Raw genomic sequence first — 26,426 nt, forward strand, 5'->3', positions numbered from 1 at the left:
ACACATTCAGGTGAACCCTTGGGAACTCTAGACAGCTCTGAACATACTAACTATTTTTACACAACAAAAACATAGTTCATGCCACAACAAGCATAATCTTGAATAATGTTTTATTCAAAATTCACTGGTTAAAATACTTAAAGCACAAAAAACTAAAAAAATACAGTATTATAGCACAACAATAATTTTTACCTAATGTGGAAATAACTTTACATATTGAGTGCTTTATTCTCAAGACACGAACAAGGATAGCAAACTTAAAGTACATACTGAGTTTGGCTCCACAGACCATACACTGTCGAGCCACTGGTAGCGTACTTTGTCAAATTCCTGTCGCCACAACATTACAACATTAAGATCTGGTCCTAATGGTGCACCTTCTCCAGATGATAAAGCATTAACAAACTCTGTCTGCTTTTCTTGAAAAATAAACATAAACCTGTGGGAGAAGACTTCCTTAAGTACCTATATTTATACACAGACAAGAAGGAAAACTGTAAAATAAAATAAATCATTTAAAGATCACTCATCAAAACAGACTGATCATCTCTTAACACATTGGCTCTTAAGCCTATTTTACCAATACTTTCCAAGATCCCTCTTGTAATTTTACAATTACTTTTTAAAGAAGAGTGTACATGTAACTGTTGTATCCCAGCCAATATGTGTGTGTTTTCTTATATCAAAGCCACATCAGGCTATCTACTGTGTTCACTGAAGGGAAATGAACCCTGATTTTAAGCATTGTAAATACAAAGATTTAAGCTGTCTAGGAATCACAGCCAATAAATGGCCCTTTAGAAAGAAGATAGAGTGTGACTCACTGGAGAGTGGTGTGGAAGCCATCTGTTAAGGATAATGGTATCCGTGTAATCTTACAGTTGAAAAAACAACAAGAATTAAAACTGTTCAAACAATGAAATGGAACAAGTGAATTTTTTGATAAGAAGATATTGCTAATACAATTGCACAATTCTAGTTAAGATAGTTCATTACACTATAAAGTATTCCAAATTATTAAAATAATGTTTGTTAAAAAAAACAAAAAACACCTACTCCACTCTCCTTTTTACAATCTCATAACTAGACACACTAATTATGTGTTATTTTTTACACACATGAAAAGTTATAATCAGTTCCATTATTAAATACTCCTGTGGAAATGTATTGTATAGGGCTTAAAATTAATGAAGAACCAGGGGTCAATGGCCCTATAAAGTGTCTGATAGACAAACTACCTGGCCTTCAGAATCAAATGAGTCATTAAAAGTTCGATTTCACACAAACTGATCTAAGTGTTTCTCAACCAAGGAGAACTTATGACAAACCATAAATGGACCTTCCCAAAATCATAAACACTCCTCAGACATGGACAATCCAGAAGCATGCCTATGAATGGCTTGTGTATTCAAAGTAAATGCACTTTCATTAATAAGAATGTCATTACTTCATTCAATTTTTAAACCATTTGTATTAGTGTAATGAAATTGATATAAAAATTTGGAATACAGAGTGATTATTGAACTTTAATAAAAATGACCACTGTATTCAATCAAAATGGTACTACTTTTGAAACTTTGTCTATATGATACCAAGCCTACATCAAGGCTCACACACTCAAGTAATTTATGTACAATTTCTTTCTTGACAACACTTTCCAAAAAGAGACAAGTAAAATTTGTAAACTTGTAAGTTGTTTGGAGAATCTATTTTATTGTATGTACATTGTTTGTAAGTGTATTCATAATAGGCCAAACACTTTTGAATTCAAAGATGGAGACTGCACTAGCCAAAAATAAAAAAAAACATAATACTACTGTTTTACCAATCATGTCACAAACAGAAACCACCAATTAATATAGTGCACAATGGGCTGATTACAATTGCATACAATCAAGTTGATAATGTCATTGTGTAGAATTCATTCTGGTTCAAACACTCAATTCAATTACTGGTAAAATGCTATAGAATATAAAATAATAACTTAAAATGAACACAAAATAATGACTTAAAAACAGGCATAATAATGCAGCTCTTATGATCATTTCTCTAATACATTTTTCACATCTATTTCATTACTTAACCTCCTCATGCATAACAAGAAAGGTCAGCCATATGCTGCTTCCATCTCCAGGAATAAATAAGGAGGAAATATCTCACACTTGTAACCTCTTTGACCTACTGTTGGCTGTATCAGCCAGCTCTGATGAGAGAAAGAGGATTCAGCAAGATGATGAAGACCAACACCAATTTAATATCTTGCCTGGAAGCTGACAGGATCCCTGATCAACTCATGGTCATGTTCCACTTGCCTTGAATAAATGACTCTGACCCCATAAAAGCTATCCATCTTTGGAATTCAGGATCATTTCAACAAGGATACTAAATGCTGGCAGGGTCCAAACTGAAAAACTGGACAAAAACCAAATGAAGAAAGAATCCAAAAAATGGATGTTGAGACATCCTCGGACTGATGTACACTAAATTTCCTTTCATTATTTACTTTGATCAGGAAAGAAAACTAACCTGAGTTTAGTTCATCACATCTAAAGCCATTTTTCAAGCATTTGTATGTTTCCAAATTTTGCTAACTTGAGGATTTTGTTTATTACATATCGAAATTCGTGAACAACTAATTAACAGACATTAGTGGTGATGTAAATTGTATAATTTTTCCATATCTCCATCAAAAGTGTGACATTGTGTTGACAGATATGTGTCAGCTAGATAATAATTAGTTATATGAAAATAAGGATAGATTACACGAACAGCAATGCATGGATTTTCTTTTGTTATTAAAGAACTAATTTAAACAGGAACAAAAAGTTACTGTAAAACCATATTCTAACATGAAACAAAAATCATTTAAGCAGTCTGAGAAAATGAAGTAATTTGACTTTATTTTTTTCAAAATAAACTAAGATATATTGATATCCTTAGTTTTGTTATGATCTGATGAAGAGCACTAGTTCGAAACTTTATCCTTCTTTTACTTAAAAAACAAAAATAACTTGGTGATTGTTCAACCTGCAATCTAATTTCATGCAAAACACCAACTACAGAGCAACACATTTTTCCATATTCACCACAAATATACCCAGAATATGAACACACACATTCCACACTTATTAACTGAATATGACCAAATTTTTCCAAGATGTTTACACACTTTAAGTTTTTGTTTTCTGGTGATCCACTGTACTAAGTTATCTAAACTGGGCTATTCATACTAGCTAATTGTTTACTTAGTTATAAAAAAATATGCAGAGCAGATTTGTTATACTATCTTGAAAATAAATCTTAACCAAAATTATTCAAAGCACTTAAGTGTAATAAATTATTTAAATACAGTAAAATACAATACTTCTAAGCTATTATTGTCCATAGTTAGAATGAAATTAAACTGAATTTCTTACAAAACCAATATAAAACAGAGTTAAAAATAATGAAAAGAAATACGTGCCTGACTTTCTCTTTAGGGTAGATATTCTGTTGAATAATCTCTCTCATTACAGCTTGATATGGGTCATGAGCTTGGGTATTCCTAGTGACAAGAATAACACAGTCGTTTCCTAGACCTGGCTGCCCCTGGAGGGCAGAGTTGATCGAAAAGCAGCTGTGAAGACAATCGAGGGAGAAGAAGAAACTTGTTGGCATCCAGCACATCCCTCATTGTTTGGGGAACCAGTTCTCCCATGCTGAGAGTGGCCACGGGGGATGTCGTAATCTCATTGAATATCAAGAAAGATTCCATTTTCTTGTTTATTCTGTAACGTCTGCAAGTCTTGTGGGTCTTTGAATTATCAAGCTTTACCAGTCCAAAGGACGCGTACGTGTTGTACTGAAAGGCCAACAGCAGGTAACGAAGGCGAGGAGGCTCCACCTGACTAAAGATTAGTGTGTTGACTTTATTGTCAGGCCATCCATTTAAAAATTCCTCCAAGGAATCATCATTCACATTTACTATTGTTTTATAGGGGAAAAGTTTATGGGTAAACCCAATGATTCGCAGAAGGCTTATTTGGTTATCCTTATAGTGAATAGGTCGACCATCAATAACCCCAATGAGATATGGAAGTGAGTTCACTCCAATCTTCTTTGTAAGGGCTGGCTCCTTCTGCATGTGAATAGTTCCTAGGCCAAGCCCTAAGAAAATTAAAAAGTCATGCAAGTTTCAAGTATCTGTACTAAAGTACACATTTTTGTCAAAATGTTTATTCAATTAATTAATAGCTAATGACATACAGTTTTAATTCTTTTTAAGTCATACTATTTGTGATAAACTTATTTTTAATGCTACAAAAATATAAAAAAATAACATTATCTGGAAGGTTTACATATTATAGAAAATTCTTTAGCACATAAATTTTAATTTCAAATCTGTTTTAGAAACCACACAGTTTTTGCACGGACTGTTTTCAACCCTTTCATTACCAGCACTACTCACCTAATACCACATATCAGTAAAGTACCTTGTACACAAAATAACCAACAGGGGATCTTCAGTGGCTGTTGTACTTAAAAATCTTTCAGGCAGGATAAGAGTAAATTAACCTATGGGGCCATTTTCCTTTTTATTACTTTCATTACTTTTTATTTACACATATATACCAGATTCAATTTCATTACCCATCACAATTTCTACCAGCTAACCCTCAAATTAAACTTATTTTAGGTAGGATTAGAGTACATTTATCTATGAAACATTGGGTATGGTCAAATATATAGAAAGGATTTGATCTCTTGAGCCCAAGATTATAATTAGATCTCAAATAAGTCAAGAGTGTTGAAACTATGAGCTAAAAGTTTGTAACTGAAAAAGACATAAACAAAAAGAGTAAAAAACTGATATTTTTATACCTTTCTAAACTTGACTTTAGATGTACACCTGAAAGGTGTTCACTGATCATAACAGGGTCAATAGATTTCACAGGTTTACTGAGAAGCCAGAGACTTGTTTTTTTTAATACTTTTCTCTATCAATGAAATCCATGTATGAATTTATTTTCACTACTTTTATCTTTTTGTCCAATCCAGAATTCAGTGTAAAGAACAGACCTGTGTTAAATCATTTATCTTTTATATTTAAAATACAGCAGTAATTAGTGGAGTTAATTCTGAAACTCGAGCAAGTTTTGTTTGAATTTTATTGTGAGACTCACATGGTATTAAGGACTGTGTGACAAAGTTGGAAAAATGTGTTCAAAAAACCAGATAAAGTAATTCTAACACTGACACAATAAACAACTTTGATTATGTTCATCAAATACCTGCAACTATATGGTTTCATAACTTGAAGCTTTCTAAAGACTTGTTTTGTGGATGCACATGATCATGTTACACTCATCACCAACTATAAAAACTGAAATATGCTTGGTAACAAATATACAAGGTATTCTTTACCTCCTACATAAAAGTGTCATGTCAGAGCTAGGATTCTGGTCCACATAGGTGCAGTTTTCATCGCTTTAACAATTCCATCAAAAAATGCATTCCTTGTTACACAGTATCACAGCACAAGCTCAAGGCAGATGCCAAATCTGTACTCTTTGTGTGGTGATATTAAGAGATGGTTCAAGACAGCCATTCCAGCATATTGTAAATATCTATTATTTGAACATCATGAATATCAGTTTCCAATTCAACAACATCTCAGACGAAGATTCATCTCATTTTTATTAACATCCTAACAACCATCTTCTCATTTACCAATGTTTGTTGCAGACATTAGTTTAATTCATCTCAGACAAAGATTCATCTCATTTTTATTAATATCCTAACAACCATCTTCTCATTTACCAATGTTTGTTGCAGACATTATTTTGATTCATCTCCGATCCTTGACTCGGCAGTTACTCTTTCGTGATTGTGATGCATGCTATCTGTCACAGAGACAAAACACAGTGGACACATATTAACTAACAGAACCGTTTGTCAACCAGAATGTACCACATTTTCAATGTATGAGAAAAACTTCATTTCTTTCTGTAAAATGTGCTCCTCTTAAAAGTAGATACGACTAGATTGTAATTCTTAAGCATTCATTCTGGTGGATACTAGAAATATTTACCAATAAAAGTTCAATAAATTTGAGGAAAGTTAACAAAGTATTAATGTATAAATTATTTCAGATACAATTTTTATAATACTTTAGTATGTTTTACAACCATTTTTAAAAGCCATCAAAAGCAAATTATACAGACTAGAATTTGAGCCTAATATTCACATATACAAGAAATATATATCAAACCAAAAATTCAAAACTACAGTATTGTAGGTGCAAGAACACACTGCTGTTCCATGCTGCTAACAAATTATTTACAAGAAATTACATATTTACAACTTTTGGCATTATTCAACATCTATCTATTTTTGGTATAGCAGGTTAAATTGTAGTTCATATTAGTTTTAATTATCAGCTCACTGCTTAAAGTATTAGCAGTTTCTCAAGGTAGTGGAACATCAGGGTCAATTTCTAATTTAAAATATTTTCAAGCATATAAATTCTAACTCAGTTGAGCAAAGAAAAATGTATTTGGTATAATTTATAATGTATAAAAAATTTTTATATGTTGTTTTTTAAACATAAAATTGATTGAAACTTTAAAATCTTATTACAACATGGAAATAAAACTTTGAAGACACTTTTCTAGCCAGTTATTCCATTTACTATTAAACCAATAAATGACACTTATTCTTTCAAAAGTAACTTCAAGAGAACAATTGTCTAGTGAAATATACTCATGATTATGTGAAATGAATATAAACTAAAGCTCTCTTATGAAAGCTTTATACCGTTTTGTATATACATACCTTTTGATTCTAGCTCTAATGCTAACTTTTGCCAGACAGGTTCAACGTGAATACAAGGTAAACTAAAATCATTGTAGAAAAGAATCAGATATGACTTTCTCACACTTCCTGGAATGATGTGGTTTTTATACATCCTAAAATAATTGTTCCAAGTTAAAGTTACATAATTATTTAAACTGACATTAATCATAGTATTTTCCTAGTATACTCTTCCTATAATAAAAGCTTATTTTTATTATTTACATTACTTCATATAAGTTACTAAAGAAGTGTAAAATTAAAAACATCCATAAAACACATTACACTTGTTATCAATAACAACATTTAGAACAATTTAATGTTCTTAATCCATGATAGGTTGTCATTGTTTAGAATTAAGCACAAAGCTACACAATGGGATTTCTGAGCTCTGCTCAGGAATGGTATCAAAACCCTATTTCTAGCACTGCATGTCCCTAGACATGCTGCTGTGCTACAAACGGACTTTTCAAATTAAGGTATTAAGAATAGAATAGTAATTGCTGTAGTGATCTTGTAAAACTCATTTATTTTTATCTGCTACCCTTATACTAAAAACAATTTGTGTATATTCGTCTCTATAACATAGGATACAGATATGTCTGGGTACCATTTACTGCAATGACAATGTTTATTTATTTATTTATTTTTTCAATTGTATTCTGCCAGTGATTTAACCCCTTGTGTACCCTGACTCTATTCAAAGTAACATTCAATATGTTTTTTAAATTTGAGTTGGAAAACATTAACAAGTAGACAGTTAGATATGATATTCAATTTGGGAACAGGAGTCCCATGTTGCACAAACCTGCTTGAGTACTTTAACAGCAGTAACAATATGATAAAAATAATAATAATTTTCCAGTTCATTCAATCTCAACTAAAGCACTGGAATCATCACTTTTCCAAATTACCTTACAGTGCTGATTTCACAACAATTCATGTTAAAATAGAGAAAATACCAGATACAGTGTAAAGTGATCCCATGAAAAACTCGAGATACACATTTAGGAAGTTGTACAGGTTATTGAAATACAACTTACAAAGTGTTTGATGGACAAAAGTATTTTTATTTTTCACCCAAAACTTAGTATTACATAAGCATAATGTGCTTCCATACTCAACTATCCACAAGTTATGTAACTTACTTTACGACACCACTTTAGTTGGGCAATTAGAACAAGGAAATCAATAGGTATTTTTCTTTATAATATATTGTAAAAGGAAGAAATTACACAGATACTGTCTTACCTTGAAGTGATTGTGTATTTGTGATAAACCAGTCCTCCATTAAAAGGAAACTGAAACTTAAATCAATACTTAATAAGTAACACTTGAAAGTTATATATTTCCTATATAGTTGCTGACGATTTTACTTCTAATGTTTCATAAGGGTCTCTAAAAGAATAAACTACTTCAATTATTACTAAAAATGAGCTAACACACAATGGTTTTAGTCCACGCATATCGTAAAAAAATTATTAAACACAACCTCTGTTACCACAAACTCCATCTACATCGAACCCTCCTATATAAGGCAATTATTCGTTAGACTGACATAACTGATATATGTTATTATCTTCTGGCAAAGGTTCTTTCTTAATTCGTGTGTGATTGAGAATTCTCTCTTAAAGCCCAAGAGTTGGCGGTGGGTGATGATGACTAGCTACCTTCTCTCTAGTCTTACACTGCTAAATTAGGGACGGCTAGCGTAGATAGTCCTCGTGTAGCTTTCGCGCGAAATTCAACAATAAACAAACTCTCTTAAATTTCAATAAAATGTTCACTACTGGTAAAAGTATTTATTACGTTCAATACAAAACGTATATATAATCAGCGTCGACTCTAACAATCTTTGAGTACTTGTATATTAGATTGTTTGCAACGCTGTTACTTATATTCACAGTTTTAGAACAATAGATTGATAAAAGCCAAATTTTTTATTTTAGGCATGCGATGTTGGTAAAAGTTGCGAATTCTTTTGTTTTTGTCATTTTACGAGATGTTACAGATTCACTTGAATCAATTGGTAGCTCAATGACTTCTTGGCATACCACAATTTTATAATTATCTTCTTCTTTTTAACCCCTTTTACCCGTAACTCAGCAATAAATCTGCTCAGTTTCTAATTTCATAGTGTGCACAACACAGATTGCCTGCCCATCGTATAACTTTGAGCTCAACCACGCGATTATAATGAAATGATTTATTATTTGATTAAGTATCTTCATTGTTTGTAACTTTTGAGGCCTTGATCCCAATAATACTGTTGCAAACTCTATTTTAAATATTTTAAGTTAAATGTTTACTAACAGAAAAAAATACGTACTATTTACTGTTTAATTTAACAATTTCGAAGTTTCTTGTAATATACAGAAACAATAATGACGTAAATACGAGATATTAAACTTTTAAGTCATTTTAATGAATATATAAACACTCTGTATTAACAGTTATCGCATCAACATTTTGCTATTCAGTTGCTCCTTAACGTGTTTACAAGTGAAATATAATTTCGGTTAAATTTAGGCCTAAATTAGTATCAGAATTTATGTTGAAAGGTACATTCATAATATAGGCCAAGAAGTGAACGAGCTGTAGCAAATGTTTATTGTAGCAATAAATTAAATCACTGTCATTTTGTAGACTGGACTTGTGTTTTTACTAAATAATCGAAAACATCCCGATCAACCATAGAACACAATTTAACACTGATGTAGTTGGAATATTTTTGTGAAAATGTATGTTGACTAAACTTTCAAAACGGATAATTCGATCATGAAGCGGTATCAAAACTTGATTATAAATTATGAAACAAAATAAGGCGAACAGAAAGAGTTCGTTCGTTTACTTTTGAATGTCACGCAAACCAACTCAAGGGCTATCTGCGTTAGCTGTTTTCCGTAATTTAGCAGTGTAAGACTAGAGGGAAGGCAGCTAGTCATCACCAACCACTGCCAATTATTTGGCTACTCTTTTACCAACGAATAGTGGAATTAATCGTCACATTATAACGTCCGTATGGCCGAAAGGGCGAGCATGTTTGGTGCAACAGGGATTCGAACTCACAACCTTAAGGTTACGAGTCGACGTCTTAAACCACCTTGCTATGCCGGGCAAACAGAGAAAGAAAAATTAAATTACCAACAAGGAAGAGTAAAAACGTAAATACTGAAAATATAAAATTAGAAAAAAAATGTTAAAACAACAAAAAAATCTAAAAAGAAGAGCACGAAATTCAAATATATACATATGACCGAAAATGAAGGCAAAGAAAATTTTAGAAAAAATTTTTTTAGACCAGGACCACGTCGATTTATTTGTTCAAACATGTCAGTTATTTTTTTGTCAAACTTTTTTCTTTTGTTTATTCCATTTTTAAGGAAAGAGGCAGTCGGTTTTTGGTATCTGAAAAGTTGTATTATTTTGAATTATTTAAATTTCATCGTTTTTTAAAGATCTTAAGTCATGTGAAATTAGATTGATGCTGCATGAAAATACACACTTATCTCGATATTAAAATTTTTTCGTAAAAATACCAAGGCTATAGACTTCGATTTTTCGACAAAAAATCAGATTTTTTGAAAATAGAAAATTGTATTGGAAGTGGGCTTTAATTTTTTAAAACAGTGAACCGTAGCAACTTTTGGCCTATCAAAACAAATGCAATCTCGCTTTTAAAAAATTGATTTTGTGAAAATAAGTCCTTTGTATTATTTGTTTTCGTCTTCAAATAAAATTATCCTTTAGCTTTGGATTTCAAAATTCCAATTTTATTGCCAAAGTTCTCATTTTTTTTAGATTTACGGATTTTAAGAGCATTTTGCCAATATATTTCACCCTTCTGTTGCAGATACGCTCAAACATTCAGGAATTTAACACTTTACCAAATTTATAAGATTATAAGGTTGTGTCTGACACTTTACCAAATTTATAAGATTATAAGGTTGTGTCTGTTTCTCAAAGTATTTTATTTTGATGTTATTGAAAAATGAACTTGATTTATGTATTCTAAATACATCTTGTGTGGGTATTAATACTTTAATCGTTAACAGTTCCACGGTACAATTGGGCAACAGGAATAATAGATTTCCATGCGAGTTAGCATGCACACACGTACTGACTGATTGGCATGCATCGTTCTTTCAATTACCTAAATTGTCAAATTATCTACTTCGAGACAGTTCAGTTCCTTTCCTATTTAACAACTTTTGCACCATAGATAATGTATGAAATTCTGCTGAAACTTCAATGTGATACATCAAACCTTCATTACTGTAGAGTTTATTCTATTCATAAAATGTTTTACACAAATATTAATGAACAGAAACAAGTTTTATTGCAAATGCACATTTTACAAAGTTTAGATGATCTGTACAAGTTTAATACCATAACTAAAATAAATTTTTTACCTTAGAAAATAAAATTTAAAATTGCTATGTTTGACTGTAGTAGTTCATTTACAGAAATAAGTTATTTCTTTGGACTTCCAAAATGCTAAATTTGTAAAATGAAAACTATATGTATTACAGAAGGCAGCCTTCTTTAAAATTAAATGTTACTTTTTTGTTATTTTAAGAACCCTGATATATATCACTGCCAATAATTACCTCCATGTTAAAAACAGACCAATAATTATTCAAGACTGGTGTTTAACAATTCTTAAAAGATATGTTGCTATTCATTCAAACCCGAAAGAAAAATGTTAGTAACAGTTCTGGTTGCCATGACATTTCCATAAACATGTCTGTATTATTACAACTTTATTTTTATATTTAAAACAGTGCAAACATATTCATTACTTTTCAGCCTTTGGTTGTTAATAATAATAATTATAATAATATGCACTTGCTTGTTGTTCCTCAAATAAAAAAAGAAAAACAAACTCTTACAAGAAACATTTTCTGGATGTAATAAGTACCCTGATCTACTCAGAAGATTAAAAAAGTTGTAAGGCTTTACTGTCTTGCAGTTTTATTTAAGCAGACACAGTTCCTTCTGCTGGAACATCATTTGACTGTAGAGTTGGATTCTTAAAACAAGAAAAAAGTATATTAAGTAAGCATTTAAAAACAAAAAAACACCAATTAAAGACAGGATAAATTATCTCATACCATTAAGTTTAGAAGCATTTTCAAAAAGTTAGTCTAGATCCAAATTTGAATTCTGGATCACACTGAAGCATTTTTCATAAGGAGTTCAGTCACTCTTGTAGTATTGGATTAACAACTTTGTAAAATATGATCATATTAAGATTGAAACTCATACTATAAAATACTCCAGATCGTTGACCATTCTGAATGTTAAGAGGATTTTTTGAGTTCAGAAAGATTAAATTTGATGGCATCCAATATAAATACATGCAATCTTAAAAAGGAGCTGTGGAATGAGGGTATGTAATCTCTGATTGCTTATTTTTAAGTTCTTCAAAACACAAGTAACAATAAAACCAAAAACTTGGTTTAAGTATTTAAGTTTTAAATAAAACAATGTTTGTTGCACAAACTGTTAACAAATACTGTTCCTCACCAATACACAAATTACCTATTATTCTGTCAAGATCAGTTTTAAAACTCACATGCCAATAAAAAACCAACCTAAGCATTCATCATATTTCTGTATCTAGTTACACTATCATAAACTTCTTATATTTATAAGGTTGGTTTGCACAAAACTTACAGAAATAAACATGATGTCACCTTTGATACAAGTTAAGATATGTTAAGAGTCCTTGGGAGCTGTTGTTTAGGGATCAACTTCAGCAATCTCATTTATATCCCCTTACCATTGCTTTTATTTTCTCCAACAAAAATATGTGAAGCAATTTAAATTTATCTCCATAAGATAACTCCAACTTCAAACCTGAACCACACAAACAGCTTTTTCTGGACTCCCTTTAACAACTCAATTCTCTTTCTTAAATAATATGCTAGCATATTATGGAGAAAACACCCTTAAGATTTATAGTCAGATTCTATACACAAAATAGATATTCTATTTGTTTTATAACTGGTTAACATATTGTCTAGAAGGCTGTAGAACTTCTTAATAGCTATGCCTAGATCTTTTTCCTCATAAATGTCAACTAGTTTCTATAGCAGTAAGAACAATTAGTGTTGTGATAACATTTATATAAGAAAGGTTATGTATACTGGTTAAAGTCAAATGTCAGGTATCAAAGTTCAAAGGGTCTGCATGTTTTTCTGGAAAGTTTTCAAATGTTAAACTACTTACAGTTCTTCCCTGTAGTCCTCTCAAAACTGCCATAATTTTGGGCCATAATCCAGAAATCAAAAAGGGCTTTTAAGCCACCTGAAAAAAAAAACTTATGCTTTTTTGTAACAAAAGATTCAATTAACATGTCCTTAGATTCCCAATATTTAGTTTGATGCATTTTGGAGATTCAAATAAGATAGACTTGAATATCAAATTCCATAAACATCAACACTTAAGGGCGTATAATGTCTTAGTCATCTGCTGCATATGATAGTGCTATAAAGTACACTCCATGAGGAGGGAATGCCACCACAAAAGGTTATGACTTGTTCAGAATGTTAGATCATCTTAAGTTGGGTGACCTGAAGTCAAATACTGTCCTTAACTTTATTCATGGCTTTTGCTATTTCATCACAGTCAGTTGTAGTTTTATAACTGGAGTGGTCAATGTATTCTCAAGATTGCTGGAATCAACTGAAAATTAGAATATCTAGACCAAAGGAAAGTCCAATCGTCTTTGTAAACACAATAGGACAACCTCTAAAAGATACAATGTTGGATGTTAAATACCAGCGAAGATTCACTTTTCTCCAGAGCCATCAAAAAGTGTTTTCATACCAGCAGAAAACAACATTATGAGTTTGAATAAACCACCAGACATCAGATGTGTCGACATCTGGGATAAAGAGTGGGAAATATAAGAGCAAACAATTGCTCAGCTGAGGCCCAAGCTGGCAGATGATGCAAGGCATCCAGATATTAGCAGACTGTCATATTTTCTCTGTTTTTAGCATAATTAAGGTAATTCATTGTTACTATACAGCAACATATGCAATGTGTGTTTTGTGCATCACAGTGTATAATACAAGAAAATATAGGACTAATTCATGGTATTTTTTTGATGGAGAAATGATACTGAATGGGAACTGACTTAAATCTTATTACATGATAAAAGGGTTAACTGTTGTTCCAAAGGCACATGTACCCATCTTCTATGACTGGTGTTGCTTACTGTTGCAAAGCAAATTGTCTTAACGATTCACCAGTGTTCCACCAAATGTGCCATTGCACAAGATGAGCTCCTAGCCGTCAACTTTGGAACACTCAAAAGTTGGTTTATTAAGGTTCCAGACAGGATCAATGGCAGATAATTCACTTGTTCTTTCTCTGCAAGATCACTGAGAAGCTTGCTATCTCAGTAGGCTACAAGTGACAGTTGGCTGGAACTGTTCCTTTGAGTTTTTGAGAAATTCTTTACAAAAGTGGTTTAGATCTTCAGATTGAAGAACTGTTGAAAACTGGCTTCTACACATCATGATCAAAACTGATCTGTGGCAGTAACAACAAATGTTGCCCTTCAGTCACTCAACTTGGTTCTATGCACACCTCCTACTGAACTAGGAGTCATATTTCTTCTTGTCCTTATTGTAGCTGTAGAAGGTATCAATTGCTCCTCTATCCACCAACCTCATCATCACTGCTGTAGGATGATTCCCAACAACTGACAGTTTCATTCAGGTCTGCTGTTTCTGCTCTGGACACTATTTTCTGTCCACAATATCCAAATTTCATGTATTTAAGTAACTCCTAAATGTTAATGTAGATAAAATTAGGTGCAAACTACTTATACGTTGGAACAATGAATGAGTGAGATAGTGTAAATCAAAATTTCAAAAATAAGGATGACTAAAACACACTAAATTCACTTTATTACTATACATAAACTTTATAAATAAAAGAAAATCTGTGAGAGTTTTCTCCTTCTGAACTCAAGCTGATTGTTCTTAATAATAAAACATTTAAACACTCTTACAGAATTTCTTTAAAGGTTCTGATAACTTCCAAAACAAAGTAAGACTATTTTTAGATTACAGTGACAGTAAACTAAAGATAATTATATGACCATAAAGCTGAAAACAATAAATGAGACTCACCTCATCACTAGTAGGTTTGCTGTCAGATGAAGCAGCAGCAGGATTTCCAATCCTGGATTCTTCCCCTCCTGACAGTTCTAAAGTCTGACCAGCATCACCACAAGCTGCTGTTTTAGTGCTTGAACCAGGTTCTGTAGTTAGTGAGGCAGCTGAAATGTTTGAAACTTCATCTCCTCCAGCAGTGTTGTCTGCACTGTCTACAGGATCTATTTTAGACTGTGGTGGCCCTCCACGAGATCCTCTGCGAGAAAGACCAGAACTACCTCTGAATCGAGGCCTATGAAATGGTTTTTTATCTTCTTTATTTCATTGGTTTTGTTTTTTTTTCTGGTTCATTTTCCTTAACAATAAAATTGCAAAATTATCCACGTATCTCAAGAAATATAAAACTAACATGAAATTAAGTACATATTTATGTATAATAAAACACCACACTTGCACAAACTACATGTTACATTTATTTTGTGATAATACTACCTTTCTTCAATCTAGGTATTTAAAATAAGTTTCTGTCTTTAGGGCAAACTGGCAAGATTTGGCAAGTTCAACTGATTTATCCTTCCTATTCTTCAGTATTATTATTTTATGTGATTGCACCCAATTAACGTAGCGGTTGGGAATATGACCTACTATCAACCTATCATTCACAGAACACTTGGTACTTGTATAATAAAAGTTGGGAATCTTGAATTAGTTCCTGGTCACTAAAATCTAAGTTTTTTTAAGTAACAAGTTACTTCCACTTGTCCTTGAATAAGCTGAGTACTTTACAAAAGCTTTGTAGATAACGTGACAAATGTTCAAACCTGGCACCATAAGTCAAGACAGCGAATCTTTGGTTGTATGGTATATAGAATGACGAAACATTGAACAGTACACAAACAAAATTCAAGTCAAAACATGTATGGGTGTGTTGGTAATTTTCTGTCGTTAAATGTTTTGGAAATATGCTTAAAATAAATTATGACACATCAATTGATAAATATTAGTATCAAACAATTCAAAACACATACCTTGATCAGCTGGGTAAGGTTTCAATCTTATAAACAAACTGTGCTCAGTAATGTTTTACTGTTTACATATTAGTTTAAAATATAAATCTTCCTACCATATGCTTTTGAGTTAAAAGTAATTTAAAATATTTATTTTTCCTATATTAGGCAGTAATTTTTAATTATTTCCATTGTTATAACTTATATTTGGTGTTAGTTTCTTGTTTTATGTTCAAGTATACGCATATCTAGGCTAAGTAATTCTAAATGTGGCTATTTTACTATTGATAGAACACTAATTTTATATCTTCTAATATAAATTACAACTAATGAATGATTTGTTTTCAATTGGTCTACATTTATGATTATCAATATAAATAACATGCTTGCATTTGTCTTTTTGGAACTTCTCTCACAAATGTTTCAATAAAATGCTACAAGTCTCATTTTTAGAAAGGCTTTTGTCTAAGAAGTTTGAATTACATATTTCCAATCACAATCACCTTACCTGTTTTTTTGCTAAGTTATGTTGTTTAATATAATGCAAAAAAGGCAAGTATTATATTAAATACAATTGGTAGGGACTTTCTCAACCTATTTAGGTCTAAAATATACAGGCACAGTTCATTTAAAACCATATACTTATTACATTGTGAACAAGCATTCAAATGTTTCTGAAAAAAATCAGATGAATTTGTCTTTATTACAACTTCGTATTTACTTTACTTTGAAATAATTTAGTTTCAGTTTATTTCCTACACTGCTATAAATACCTTCCAGCTATTTTTATTTATTAATTAGGTAAGGAATTAAACCTTCATTTTTGTGAGTTTTTGTTTTAACTCAAAACCATCTCATTCACTAAACACTCTTAACTGCTTTACAACTTACACTATTACATGTGTCACTTACTTAAGATGTAATTTTATTACATAAATAATCTATGGAAGTTTGACTGACTGCCTAAAATGTTTTCAAATAGACTAAGATTTATCTATATAACACAATCAGTGTTTTTTGCATATGTATATATAACACAATGCCTCAAGATAGTATAGCTTAAACACTGTGTATAAAAAATGATAAAGAAAATTCAAACAAAGGTCATGAAAACTATCTCGGATGTTTTGCAGGTCTCAGTTAGTAACCTTATAATATTACAACATATTTTTTCCCAATTTTATTTTTTTGGGGTACTTTATTGTTTCAGAAATTCTGTGAATTCATTATCAATCAGAAGTACAATATTAAATCTAGCTTTAATACAAAGCTTTCTAATGAACTATTACATCCTCTAAATGGAAAATGGATACAAAACTGAAAAATGTTTAGTGTGACAACATTATATTCATGAGGAAAACAACTTAAATACCTTCAAATCACCACCACTCTGACTACCTTCTGTGTCACTACGAACTTGCCGAGGTCTTCTGTTGTAAGAATTTCGTGAATAAAAACAACGAGTAAGACTGTTAGAATACTGGCCTTGTTCCTGTCCATGTTGTGGACTTCCACCTCCAGTGCTATCTTCATCAGTGTCATGTTTTTCCTTTGAAAAGAGCAAAACTTATCAAAGTCTAGCAATAATTACAGAAAGCTTATGAAATTTACAGTAATAATGGAGTGTGATTATAAGGGTTTAAAAAAAAACTTTTTGTCCTCATCACTTTGTGATTTGGTGTTTATAATACACATTTAACAAAAAGGTCTAAATTCATCACTTTTAGTTTTAAATATTTATATTGATATGTTCAAATAATGGTGGCACATACTTCTAGTTGAATTTACAGTTAGTTTATACAAACACGCTGTTGTGATATCACATCTGTAATCTATCAAGATAGTTTAACAATACACCAGTAAACTTTGTTACAACATTTTGCTTTGGATCTCTTTACACTATTTCTTAATGTTATATAAAACCTGTTTTTTTTCTTACATATATTTTATTTCTTCTCTTTTTTCACTGAACTAATATCAGCATTTGAAATTAACTTGTATGATGAATTTAATATACCCTTTGGTTTAATTATCAAATATTATAATAGTATTAAATATTATTAAAAGACAACACAACTGCTTCCACGTTTGCACTTAACAATAAAGATACAAAACAGGAAAAATTCAATATTTTGAAAACATGACAATGTAATTCTTTAGAGTCTTCACAAACAAAAGAATTAAAACAAATTATTACACAAACAAACATTTCACAGGTCTATATTTACATATCTAATGTCTGACTTTAGAATGAAAAAAAAAATATTAAAACAACTTGATTAAAAAAAGTTTAATTTGGAGTTGGTCAATGTGTCTAAAAACCACAGATCAACATAATAATCACGTATGTCTGTTATAACAACTTGTACAATTTACTAGTACAAGTACACTGACTTGTCACCTCTTCTGATAACATTATATGTCACTTAACAGTTAAGTTCATGTATCTTTGTGTTTACAATGACAATTCCCCACAGTAATAAGATTGCACTTTAAATCTGTGAGTGTTTACTATATGATAAATAGACAATCCAACAAGTAATACAAGGGTTTAATCACTGGTCATCCTTTTGGGATGTTTGAAATTTAACATTATATAGGCATATAAAGTCATTACTTTTGCTCATGGTTATAAAATCTTATTTTCCTTTCAGGAAACTTATTCATCAACCAATAAATAGTATTTACTCACAAATGTTTAAATAATAGTTATTTTTAAAACATACAAGGATAAATACTTTTTAAAAACAACTAAAAAGACTGATTACTTTGTGTTAAGGAATTCTGTTTGTGTTTCATACTTACTAAGCCTCACCATCTTATTAATTCTTCCAAGGTGTGTGTGTGTGTGTGAACAAAGGAATTTGAAAACGCACCATTTACTAACCAAACTATTTTCTTTTGCATGTTTTTACAGAAAATTATAATCATAAAAGTGGAAACCTTGAAGCTGAGGATTTTTTTGTACCATTAGTAGAAGGATTGATGAATGTTAGCAAAGATCTCATGAAATGCACTCACAAGCAACACATTTCAAGTGATTTACAACTCATAATAATAGTTAGGCACAATTCAAAGGCCAATAAAAACAATAAAATTTAAGTAAATATACATGTATACTGTTATGATATTAAAGCTACTTTAGATAAACAATTTCATATTACAATTTGGAGTCATTCTAGAAATAAAAAGGGTAATTTAGAAAGAAAAAACGTTCAAAATTTATTTAGGTTTCAGAGATATTGTACTTAACTCTTGTTGAGGCTCTGTTGATCTGACAAACTATATGAACTATTTGTACTCTTTTAAAGTCTTCACAAAATGTGGTAGTCTTAATAAACATCACAAATCTTTCAGATTAAATAAAGTGAAGCATTCTTAATAATCTAAAAAAGACTTGTTCATGAATATACTATTTGTTTTGAATAATCCATGTACAATGTGATTTTCATGTAAAAATTAAGAATACTTATCTTCATCACAAAACTCTCAAATTTCTCTTGTGTAATCTCTAAAACATCTTAAATACATTTCAAATATTTGGTTTCAGTAAAACTTACTATGTCATTTGTTAGCTTCTCTATTCTGACTCCATGCAAGGGAGTCAATATGACTGACTTTAAGCACAAAAAAAGATAAAAAAAAAGCTAAATTAGTCTTTCTTTCTAGAAAGACTCCAAATTGTAACATAAAACTATTCGTTTATCCTAAGTGGCTTTAAACCTCTAACAGTACTGTCTATACATAATTAAATATTGTTTTATTACATGTCTACTATCTGCACCACCACAAAGTTGTAAAACATTTGGGGAACTTGCAGCTCATGTTATGCTATCAAATTATGTTACCCAAAAGCAGCATGTGTGCATTCCTCATGGAAATGTTTTATTGTATTACTACGTATTTTACATAAACTAAAAACTAACGTAGTAAAATCCCCATTTTTATAGTTTAGTAACTTTTATAAGTGAAGAATAAACAAGAAATAAAACACTTACCCATGTCTTCTTGTTTTTTGTTGTTGATAACACTTAATATAATAGTGGTAGTAATGAAACAAATACTTTTATTTAATTAAATAATACACCAAAGAATACTAATGAGCAAAAAATAAGACAACTCCTATAAATATCACAATTTTTCTGGCATTCTAAATATGCAATAACAGCTGTTACAAATTCATTCAAGCTATTCATTATCTTTCCTGTGGGAACAAAGCTAAGAGAAATTAATGATTCTGCATTTGGAATATAACAAAATCATTGCTCCATATAAAAGATGAAAACCTTGACATTCCATCAGTAAATATATAACAATTACATTCAAGAGAAAACCATTAATAAATAAATCTGAAAAGAGAAGATGCAACAGGTGGGTGTGGAAAGATAACCCTGATTTTTCTATTTGATGTTTCTCTAACCAAACAAAACTGTGGTTTGTCTAAGCAATGATATTTTATGATAAGTAATTTATGTCAAATTTTGCACTTAATGAAGGGATGATGGAAAAAATATATAAGATACAAAATAGTAAAGAACTAAGAACTTAAAACTTGTACATTACGACATGGATTATTAGCCACAAGTTTATACCAATTGGTATAACCTAAATATCAGATTAAAAACATTAATTGTAAGTCACTAAAACATTATGATGTGCAGTGTGTGATGCCTGGGAGTTAAAGGAGTACTTTAGTCTAAAAATACATGATTGTTATGGCTTTGGTCCACTTTTACCAACTACTTTTTTTGTATCTAAGTTTTCTAAAAACACTAACTCGCCTCATTAAGTCATTCCTGTCGGTTTCCATGTGGAGGACCTCGAGGTCGACGAAAGTAACGTGGATAATAACGCTGCCTTCGTCTCCTGCGTTGGGGTTCATAGATTTCCTTACCTTCATTTTTCTGTTCTTGACTCCCAGTAGAACGACTGTATAATATATTTTTTTTCTATGTTTATATTGACTGAAAAAAATGAAATAATTAATTTATTAGACACAAAATTATATTTAACCCTTTTAATTACAGATCATTTACTAAATAAAAAGGATGGAGCTTGAGGTTTTTACTTCATAGAAATTTGCAGCATTTTATTTGTTGAATGTTGTATCTAACCTTCCCACTAACAACTGAAGATAGTGAAAGGCAGCAGGAGCTGGTATTGTGGGTTCACACACTAACTCTTAATCCATAACTGATTTTCCTTAGTTGCTAGTTTGCTTGGGATCTAGATTTTGTGTGATAGATAGAATATCCCCATTGAGTTTGGCTGCTATAGCTACAGACTATTTCTTACAAGTTTTAATGATAACTATAACTCATAATGAGAAAACTAATTTTGAGTTTTGAGTTTTTACATTTTTGATTTATATTAATTTTACGATTGTTTAGTTGTGATAGTCAAAAGGAAAATATCATCTACTTATTTTTTAAAAATAATTGATATACTTTGTCAAATATTAATATAATATACAACAGATTAGTCATGGTTTTTTTATGATGTAAGCAATTATATGACATATCTACTTTAAAACATTTCCTTAACATGTTAACTGCTGTAATAATCTACAGCAAATGCTAAGTTTTAGTGCAATACTGTTGTCTTCAATTTAAACAATAGCAATAATTAATCTAGAACATTAGAACTAAAATAAAATATTAATTAAAACTATGGAAAAACTGCTACGTAGTAGACTACTGAAGTCAATGCCCAATAACACAACTTCTTTACACATATTCAAATATTTTATATTGAGAGAGTGAAATGCACTACTCTAGGAGGCCTTCTTCCAAATCCCCGTCCTCTAAGAAATCATCCATAGAACCATCTCCTCCTATCAGGAGCATATTTGCTTCCTTCCACTGGTGCACCCTCCGGTCCAGTGACATTAGCAGCTTCATTCCCCTACATGAAAATAAAAAAAAATACTTTTCTTCACTTATGCATTTTGTAAACAAACAAGAGTTAACAAAAGATTCAGTTACATTCAGAAAATAGTTCCAAAGAATTAAATTTGGCTAAACATTTTAATGTATGTCTGATTCAGAAAATATTCTATTAAGACAGGGAAATACTTTATTAAAGTAACAGAATTAAAATGAATCGGTAGTAATAAAAATTCAATGTATAATAAATGATTAGAGAACTATATGCATCATTAAGTGTAGTCTCTAAAATATAAACAAACTATTAAGGGCCAGATACAAACTGACACTACCAAAACATTGTTATCTAGTATGATACAATGCTATTATGAAAGTTCAGGTCACATAATCACCTTCAAAAATGTCACTTTCTACAGTAGTTTTTTTTGTTTTAACAGTGTGTTAAGGCTTTATTTGTAACAATTGCCTCACAGTAGAAATCTGGTATTCTTTTAAATAGTTATCAAACATGCTGTTACTTGCAAGGTTTGTGTGTGTCATGGAAACCATTTAACACATGAAACACAATATTTAAAATTTAAACTAGTTTTCAAATGGTGCTTGGAAATTGTATGAAATGATTGCTTTTGTTGCTCTGGATTTATTAAATAAATTAAATAATGACATATATTAACATTTTATATTACATATACTAAATTATTTAACTGAATGAAACAAACTTTTGACTTAAATCCTGAGAGCTTGAGATGTGGGAGAACTGACAACAGACCTATTACTTATAAACAGTAAATGTTTCTACTTTACTAGATGGCTTCTATAACTAGCTAAGCTTTAATACCAAGTATCTTAAAACACAGTAGCATTACACTTTTAACACAAGCACATACTACAACACATGCTAACTTTTAATAAATATTTATAAGCTGTAAAAAATCTTTACTACAAAAAAGTTGTGACATGCTTTAAGATATGATGAGGAAAACACATCAACTAAAAATGAAACAGTTACTTTATAAATACATATTCAGAAACTACCGAAAATTCCAAAGTGCAAAACACAAAGTAGTTACAAATAACATAAAGATTAACATTACATTTGAGAAGGTAAGGAAACTTAAAATGAAATTATTTCAATTCTTGCATTCAACATGTGCTATCTATCCATGTATCATAACTTCATAAAGTACACTAAAATCTGTATCAATTGATTTTACAAAATAGATTCTTTAGCATTAAATGACAACAATAATTTAAGGTTACAGTGACAGTTATCACTTGCCTTTTCTCCCTCTACAACATCAAATTCCACAGTTTCTCCATCACCTACACTTTGTAGGATTTTTTTGGGGTTGTTCTTAACAATGGCAGTCTAAAAAAATTAAAATCCATAAAACTTTATATTTATTACAGTAAGAAAGTGATTTTCTAATGAGAAAAATTACAATACTGTTAGTAAAATGTTTCATTTTATTCTTAAAATCAATGCTCTAAACAGCCAATATGCAAAACATTTAAATCTGAACACCTGAAACAAGTTACAGTGTTACAAATTTCTTTTCAATATACATAGCTAGTAAGTTGAAATTAAAACCTTATTTCTGTTCCTGTTAAAGGAATACATCTTAACCCTCATTTGGAATAAAGCCTTACACTGTATACACAGTAGATTTTAATAAAATGCAAAAGTTACAACATTACTTTTAAGTCAAGTTTACATGCTGTAACATGAAATATGTTCCACTGCTTCAAACATTCTCTTCATAAAAAATATATATTAGAGGCATGCAATCAAAAGCCACAGGAAATTTTTAACAAGTAGCAAATTTGTCTTTCTTTATGCAAAAGTGTTGTTACAATAATAAAACTAATGTTATCCAACTAGATTGGTAATTACTTAGTACTTATTGGGTTTTAAAGTTTGTAAAGTTATAAAAATTAATAAAAGTATATATTTTGACTGCCTGAATAATACCTATATAAATAAAAAATTATCCAACAATTCTTTACACACAAACTAATGTCAGAGTTACTATGACAAAAGTTACCTTTCATCTTGCTGAATGTTGCTTACTGATGACATACACATAAAAATAATTTTGTTTTGATGAATATAAATATATCCTGCTACCCTTGGACCAGAAATAAAACAATGTAAATTGTAAAACAACAAACACAAAAGAAAAGAAAGTATTGTTAAAGTCACACTTCAATTACGTTAATGAAGCAAGGAAAGTTTAAACTAGATCCAATCATCTTAAATAATATAAAACTAATAAGGCAGTGCAACGTCCATCAAAATATATACCACGAGTAAATCCAGTTTTGAGGAAGAAAATATTTGAAAAAGACCGCTACAATTAGTGCACTTTGTTACAAGTTATAAATTTCATAATAATATACTTATAAAGTAAGTAGTGAGAGCTCCATTATAGAATTATAACATAATTATTATAATTACGAATTACAAAAACTTTGGTTTTAATTCAATCCTAGAGGAACAGTATTTATTCAATATTACTGTAGATATATTTGCAAAATATTACCCAAGCTTTCTGCACACTTCTACACAGCTTTTCAACAATATTCATCACAATTGAGACAAACAATGCACATATACTAAAAAAATCAATGCCTATACTCGATTTAATTAAAAGTTGTTGAAAAATATAAATGACATATTGATTAAAATAAAAACATTTCATACATAAATATCTGCAATGCAAATAACTTGGCAGTCTTTATCTTTGCATGTATACAAAGAACCTAAACTTAAAGTCATTAAATAGTGTTCACAATTGTGTAATTCTTTCCTAAAAATTTAAAATGTTGGAATATTTAGTTACATAATTACTAGGCAAGTCTAGAAAAGAGTCCCAAATACACAAATTTCTTTAACATATTTCTGTATTATACTTGAACACCATCACTTCACTAATACCATTAAAACAGTTCTCACAATACTGAACCTTTTAATAATAAATATGCATTAGGGTTGAATAAATTAAATATGAAGCTAATATATGAACACAAAAGCAAATATTAAATAGCTTGAAAATATCTGTAATAACTCAAACTACTTGAAGTCGTGGAATTTATCAAAAGCTTTGGACAGTTACTAAACTGTGTATGTTAAGATAATAAAACAATGCAAGTTTATCCTGCCATAATGATAGAGTTTGCATGTAATAAATTTCAGTTCATTCTCGACTGTTAGATAACATTAAATATTTTTATTTTTATTTAAAAATGAAGCTAAAGAACAATTAGAATATAAATACAAAAAACTAAGTAACAAATCAAACAAGATTAGTGATAATTTAACACTTCAATAATTTTCACAAAGTACTACATACAGTAATTAGAAAAATGATACATGTAAATTAATACCACTTATATGGCTGGATAAAAATGAATAAACATATTAAAGATTTGGAGGTTCCTTGGTTTTTTGCCAAATAGTATAAAATAAAAATAACCAAGGGTGGTGGTAAGGGGACTGCTAGGACTAAAGTTACTCCAAACGGTGCATTTGTTTTTGTTGTAGCCCTCGCACTTAAAACGATGCTCACTGTTAAATTGAAACTTAAGAATACAGTCTGTGTGTCCACAAGATGTACAACTCACTCCCTCAGATTGCAGTCGAATTCGTTATAGTCCTCTTCATCGGTGAGAGGTTGGTGTCACTCCTAAAAATAAAGCCTTTCTAAATATCAACCACATGTGGTTTAACCAGCTCACAACGCTTACCAGGATTGCTGTGTTATTTGCATATAAAACCAGTTCTAACACTCGATGACCAAAACACTTATTATGGTTATACTGGGAAGAAGGGGGAGCAACAAGAAATTCCCAAAGATAAACAAATCAGACTTGTTGGTTTGTTTTGGATTTCGCACAAAGTTAGTCGAGGGCTATCTGCGCTAGCCGTGCCTAATTTAGCAGTGTAAGATTAGAGGGAAGGCAGCTAGTCATCACCACCCACTGCCAACTTTTGGGCTACTATTTTATTAACGAATAGCAGGATTCACCGTCACATTATAATGCCCCCACGGCTGAAATGGAAATCATGTTTGGTGTGATGGGGATTCGAACTCGCGACTCTCAGATTACGAGTGAAGTGCCTTATGTACCTGGCCATGCCGGGCCGTGAGATTGTTAAGAGCTTAATCTCGCACGTGTTTAAACTGGGATACGGTCAAAGTCTCACCCAGATTTTTTTTGTAGTCTACTTTTTATTCATTTTTTATTACATTTTTCAAGACATCTTGAAAGTTTGCTAGCATGCAATTTTAAGTCTGTTTGTTTCAAAGTGAGAATCTAATTAATTAAGTAATTTGGTAATTATGGATTGCATTTTTTAAGATTAGAAATTGCACATTGTTGCAAAAGAAGTCTGTACTTTGTTGCACATAATTTGTGTCTCATTAGAAACAAATGGTTCTATTTTAATAAAACAATTGTCAAGCACATTTTTCAGTCGAATACAAGAATCTAAAAATCTTCAAAAGAAAATTATACGAGAAACAAAACAATTTTGTCTGAACACAAAACAAAAATGACGTTTCAAA

At 30.7% G+C, this 26,426-nt stretch overlaps 1 protein-coding gene across 7 annotated transcripts; it reads right to left on the bottom strand.

Annotated features, from left to right (window-relative positions):
* Positions 1-93: 93 nt before the first annotated feature.
* Positions 94-15,121, bottom strand: LOC143227807 (dnaJ homolog subfamily C member 16-like). 7 transcript variants are annotated; one of them, XM_076459060.1, is made up of 4 exons: positions 14,982-15,096; positions 6,814-6,947; positions 3,464-4,146; positions 94-439 (listed from the first exon to the last, which is right to left on the bottom strand). In XM_076459060.1, the coding sequence occupies exons 1-3, from the start codon at positions 14,984-14,986 to the stop codon at positions 3,545-3,547; spliced, it is 741 nt and encodes a 246-aa protein (XP_076315175.1). In that variant the 5' UTR covers positions 14,987-15,096; the 3' UTR covers positions 94-439; positions 3,464-3,544. The 7 variants fall into 7 exon arrangements, 5 of the variants coding, with proteins under 5 accessions (XP_076315175.1, XP_076315178.1, XP_076315177.1 ...); XM_076459063.1 differs by lacking the exon at positions 14,982-15,096 and adding an exon at positions 8,333-8,692; XM_076459062.1 differs by lacking the exon at positions 14,982-15,096 and adding an exon at positions 8,324-8,691.
* Between the last annotated feature and the right edge of the window lie 11,305 nt (positions 15,122-26,426).

Source organism: Tachypleus tridentatus, chromosome 10 (assembly GCF_004210375.1).
Source record: "Tachypleus tridentatus isolate NWPU-2018 chromosome 10, ASM421037v1, whole genome shotgun sequence".
Lineage (NCBI taxonomy): Eukaryota > Metazoa > Arthropoda > Merostomata > Xiphosura > Limulidae > Tachypleus > Tachypleus tridentatus.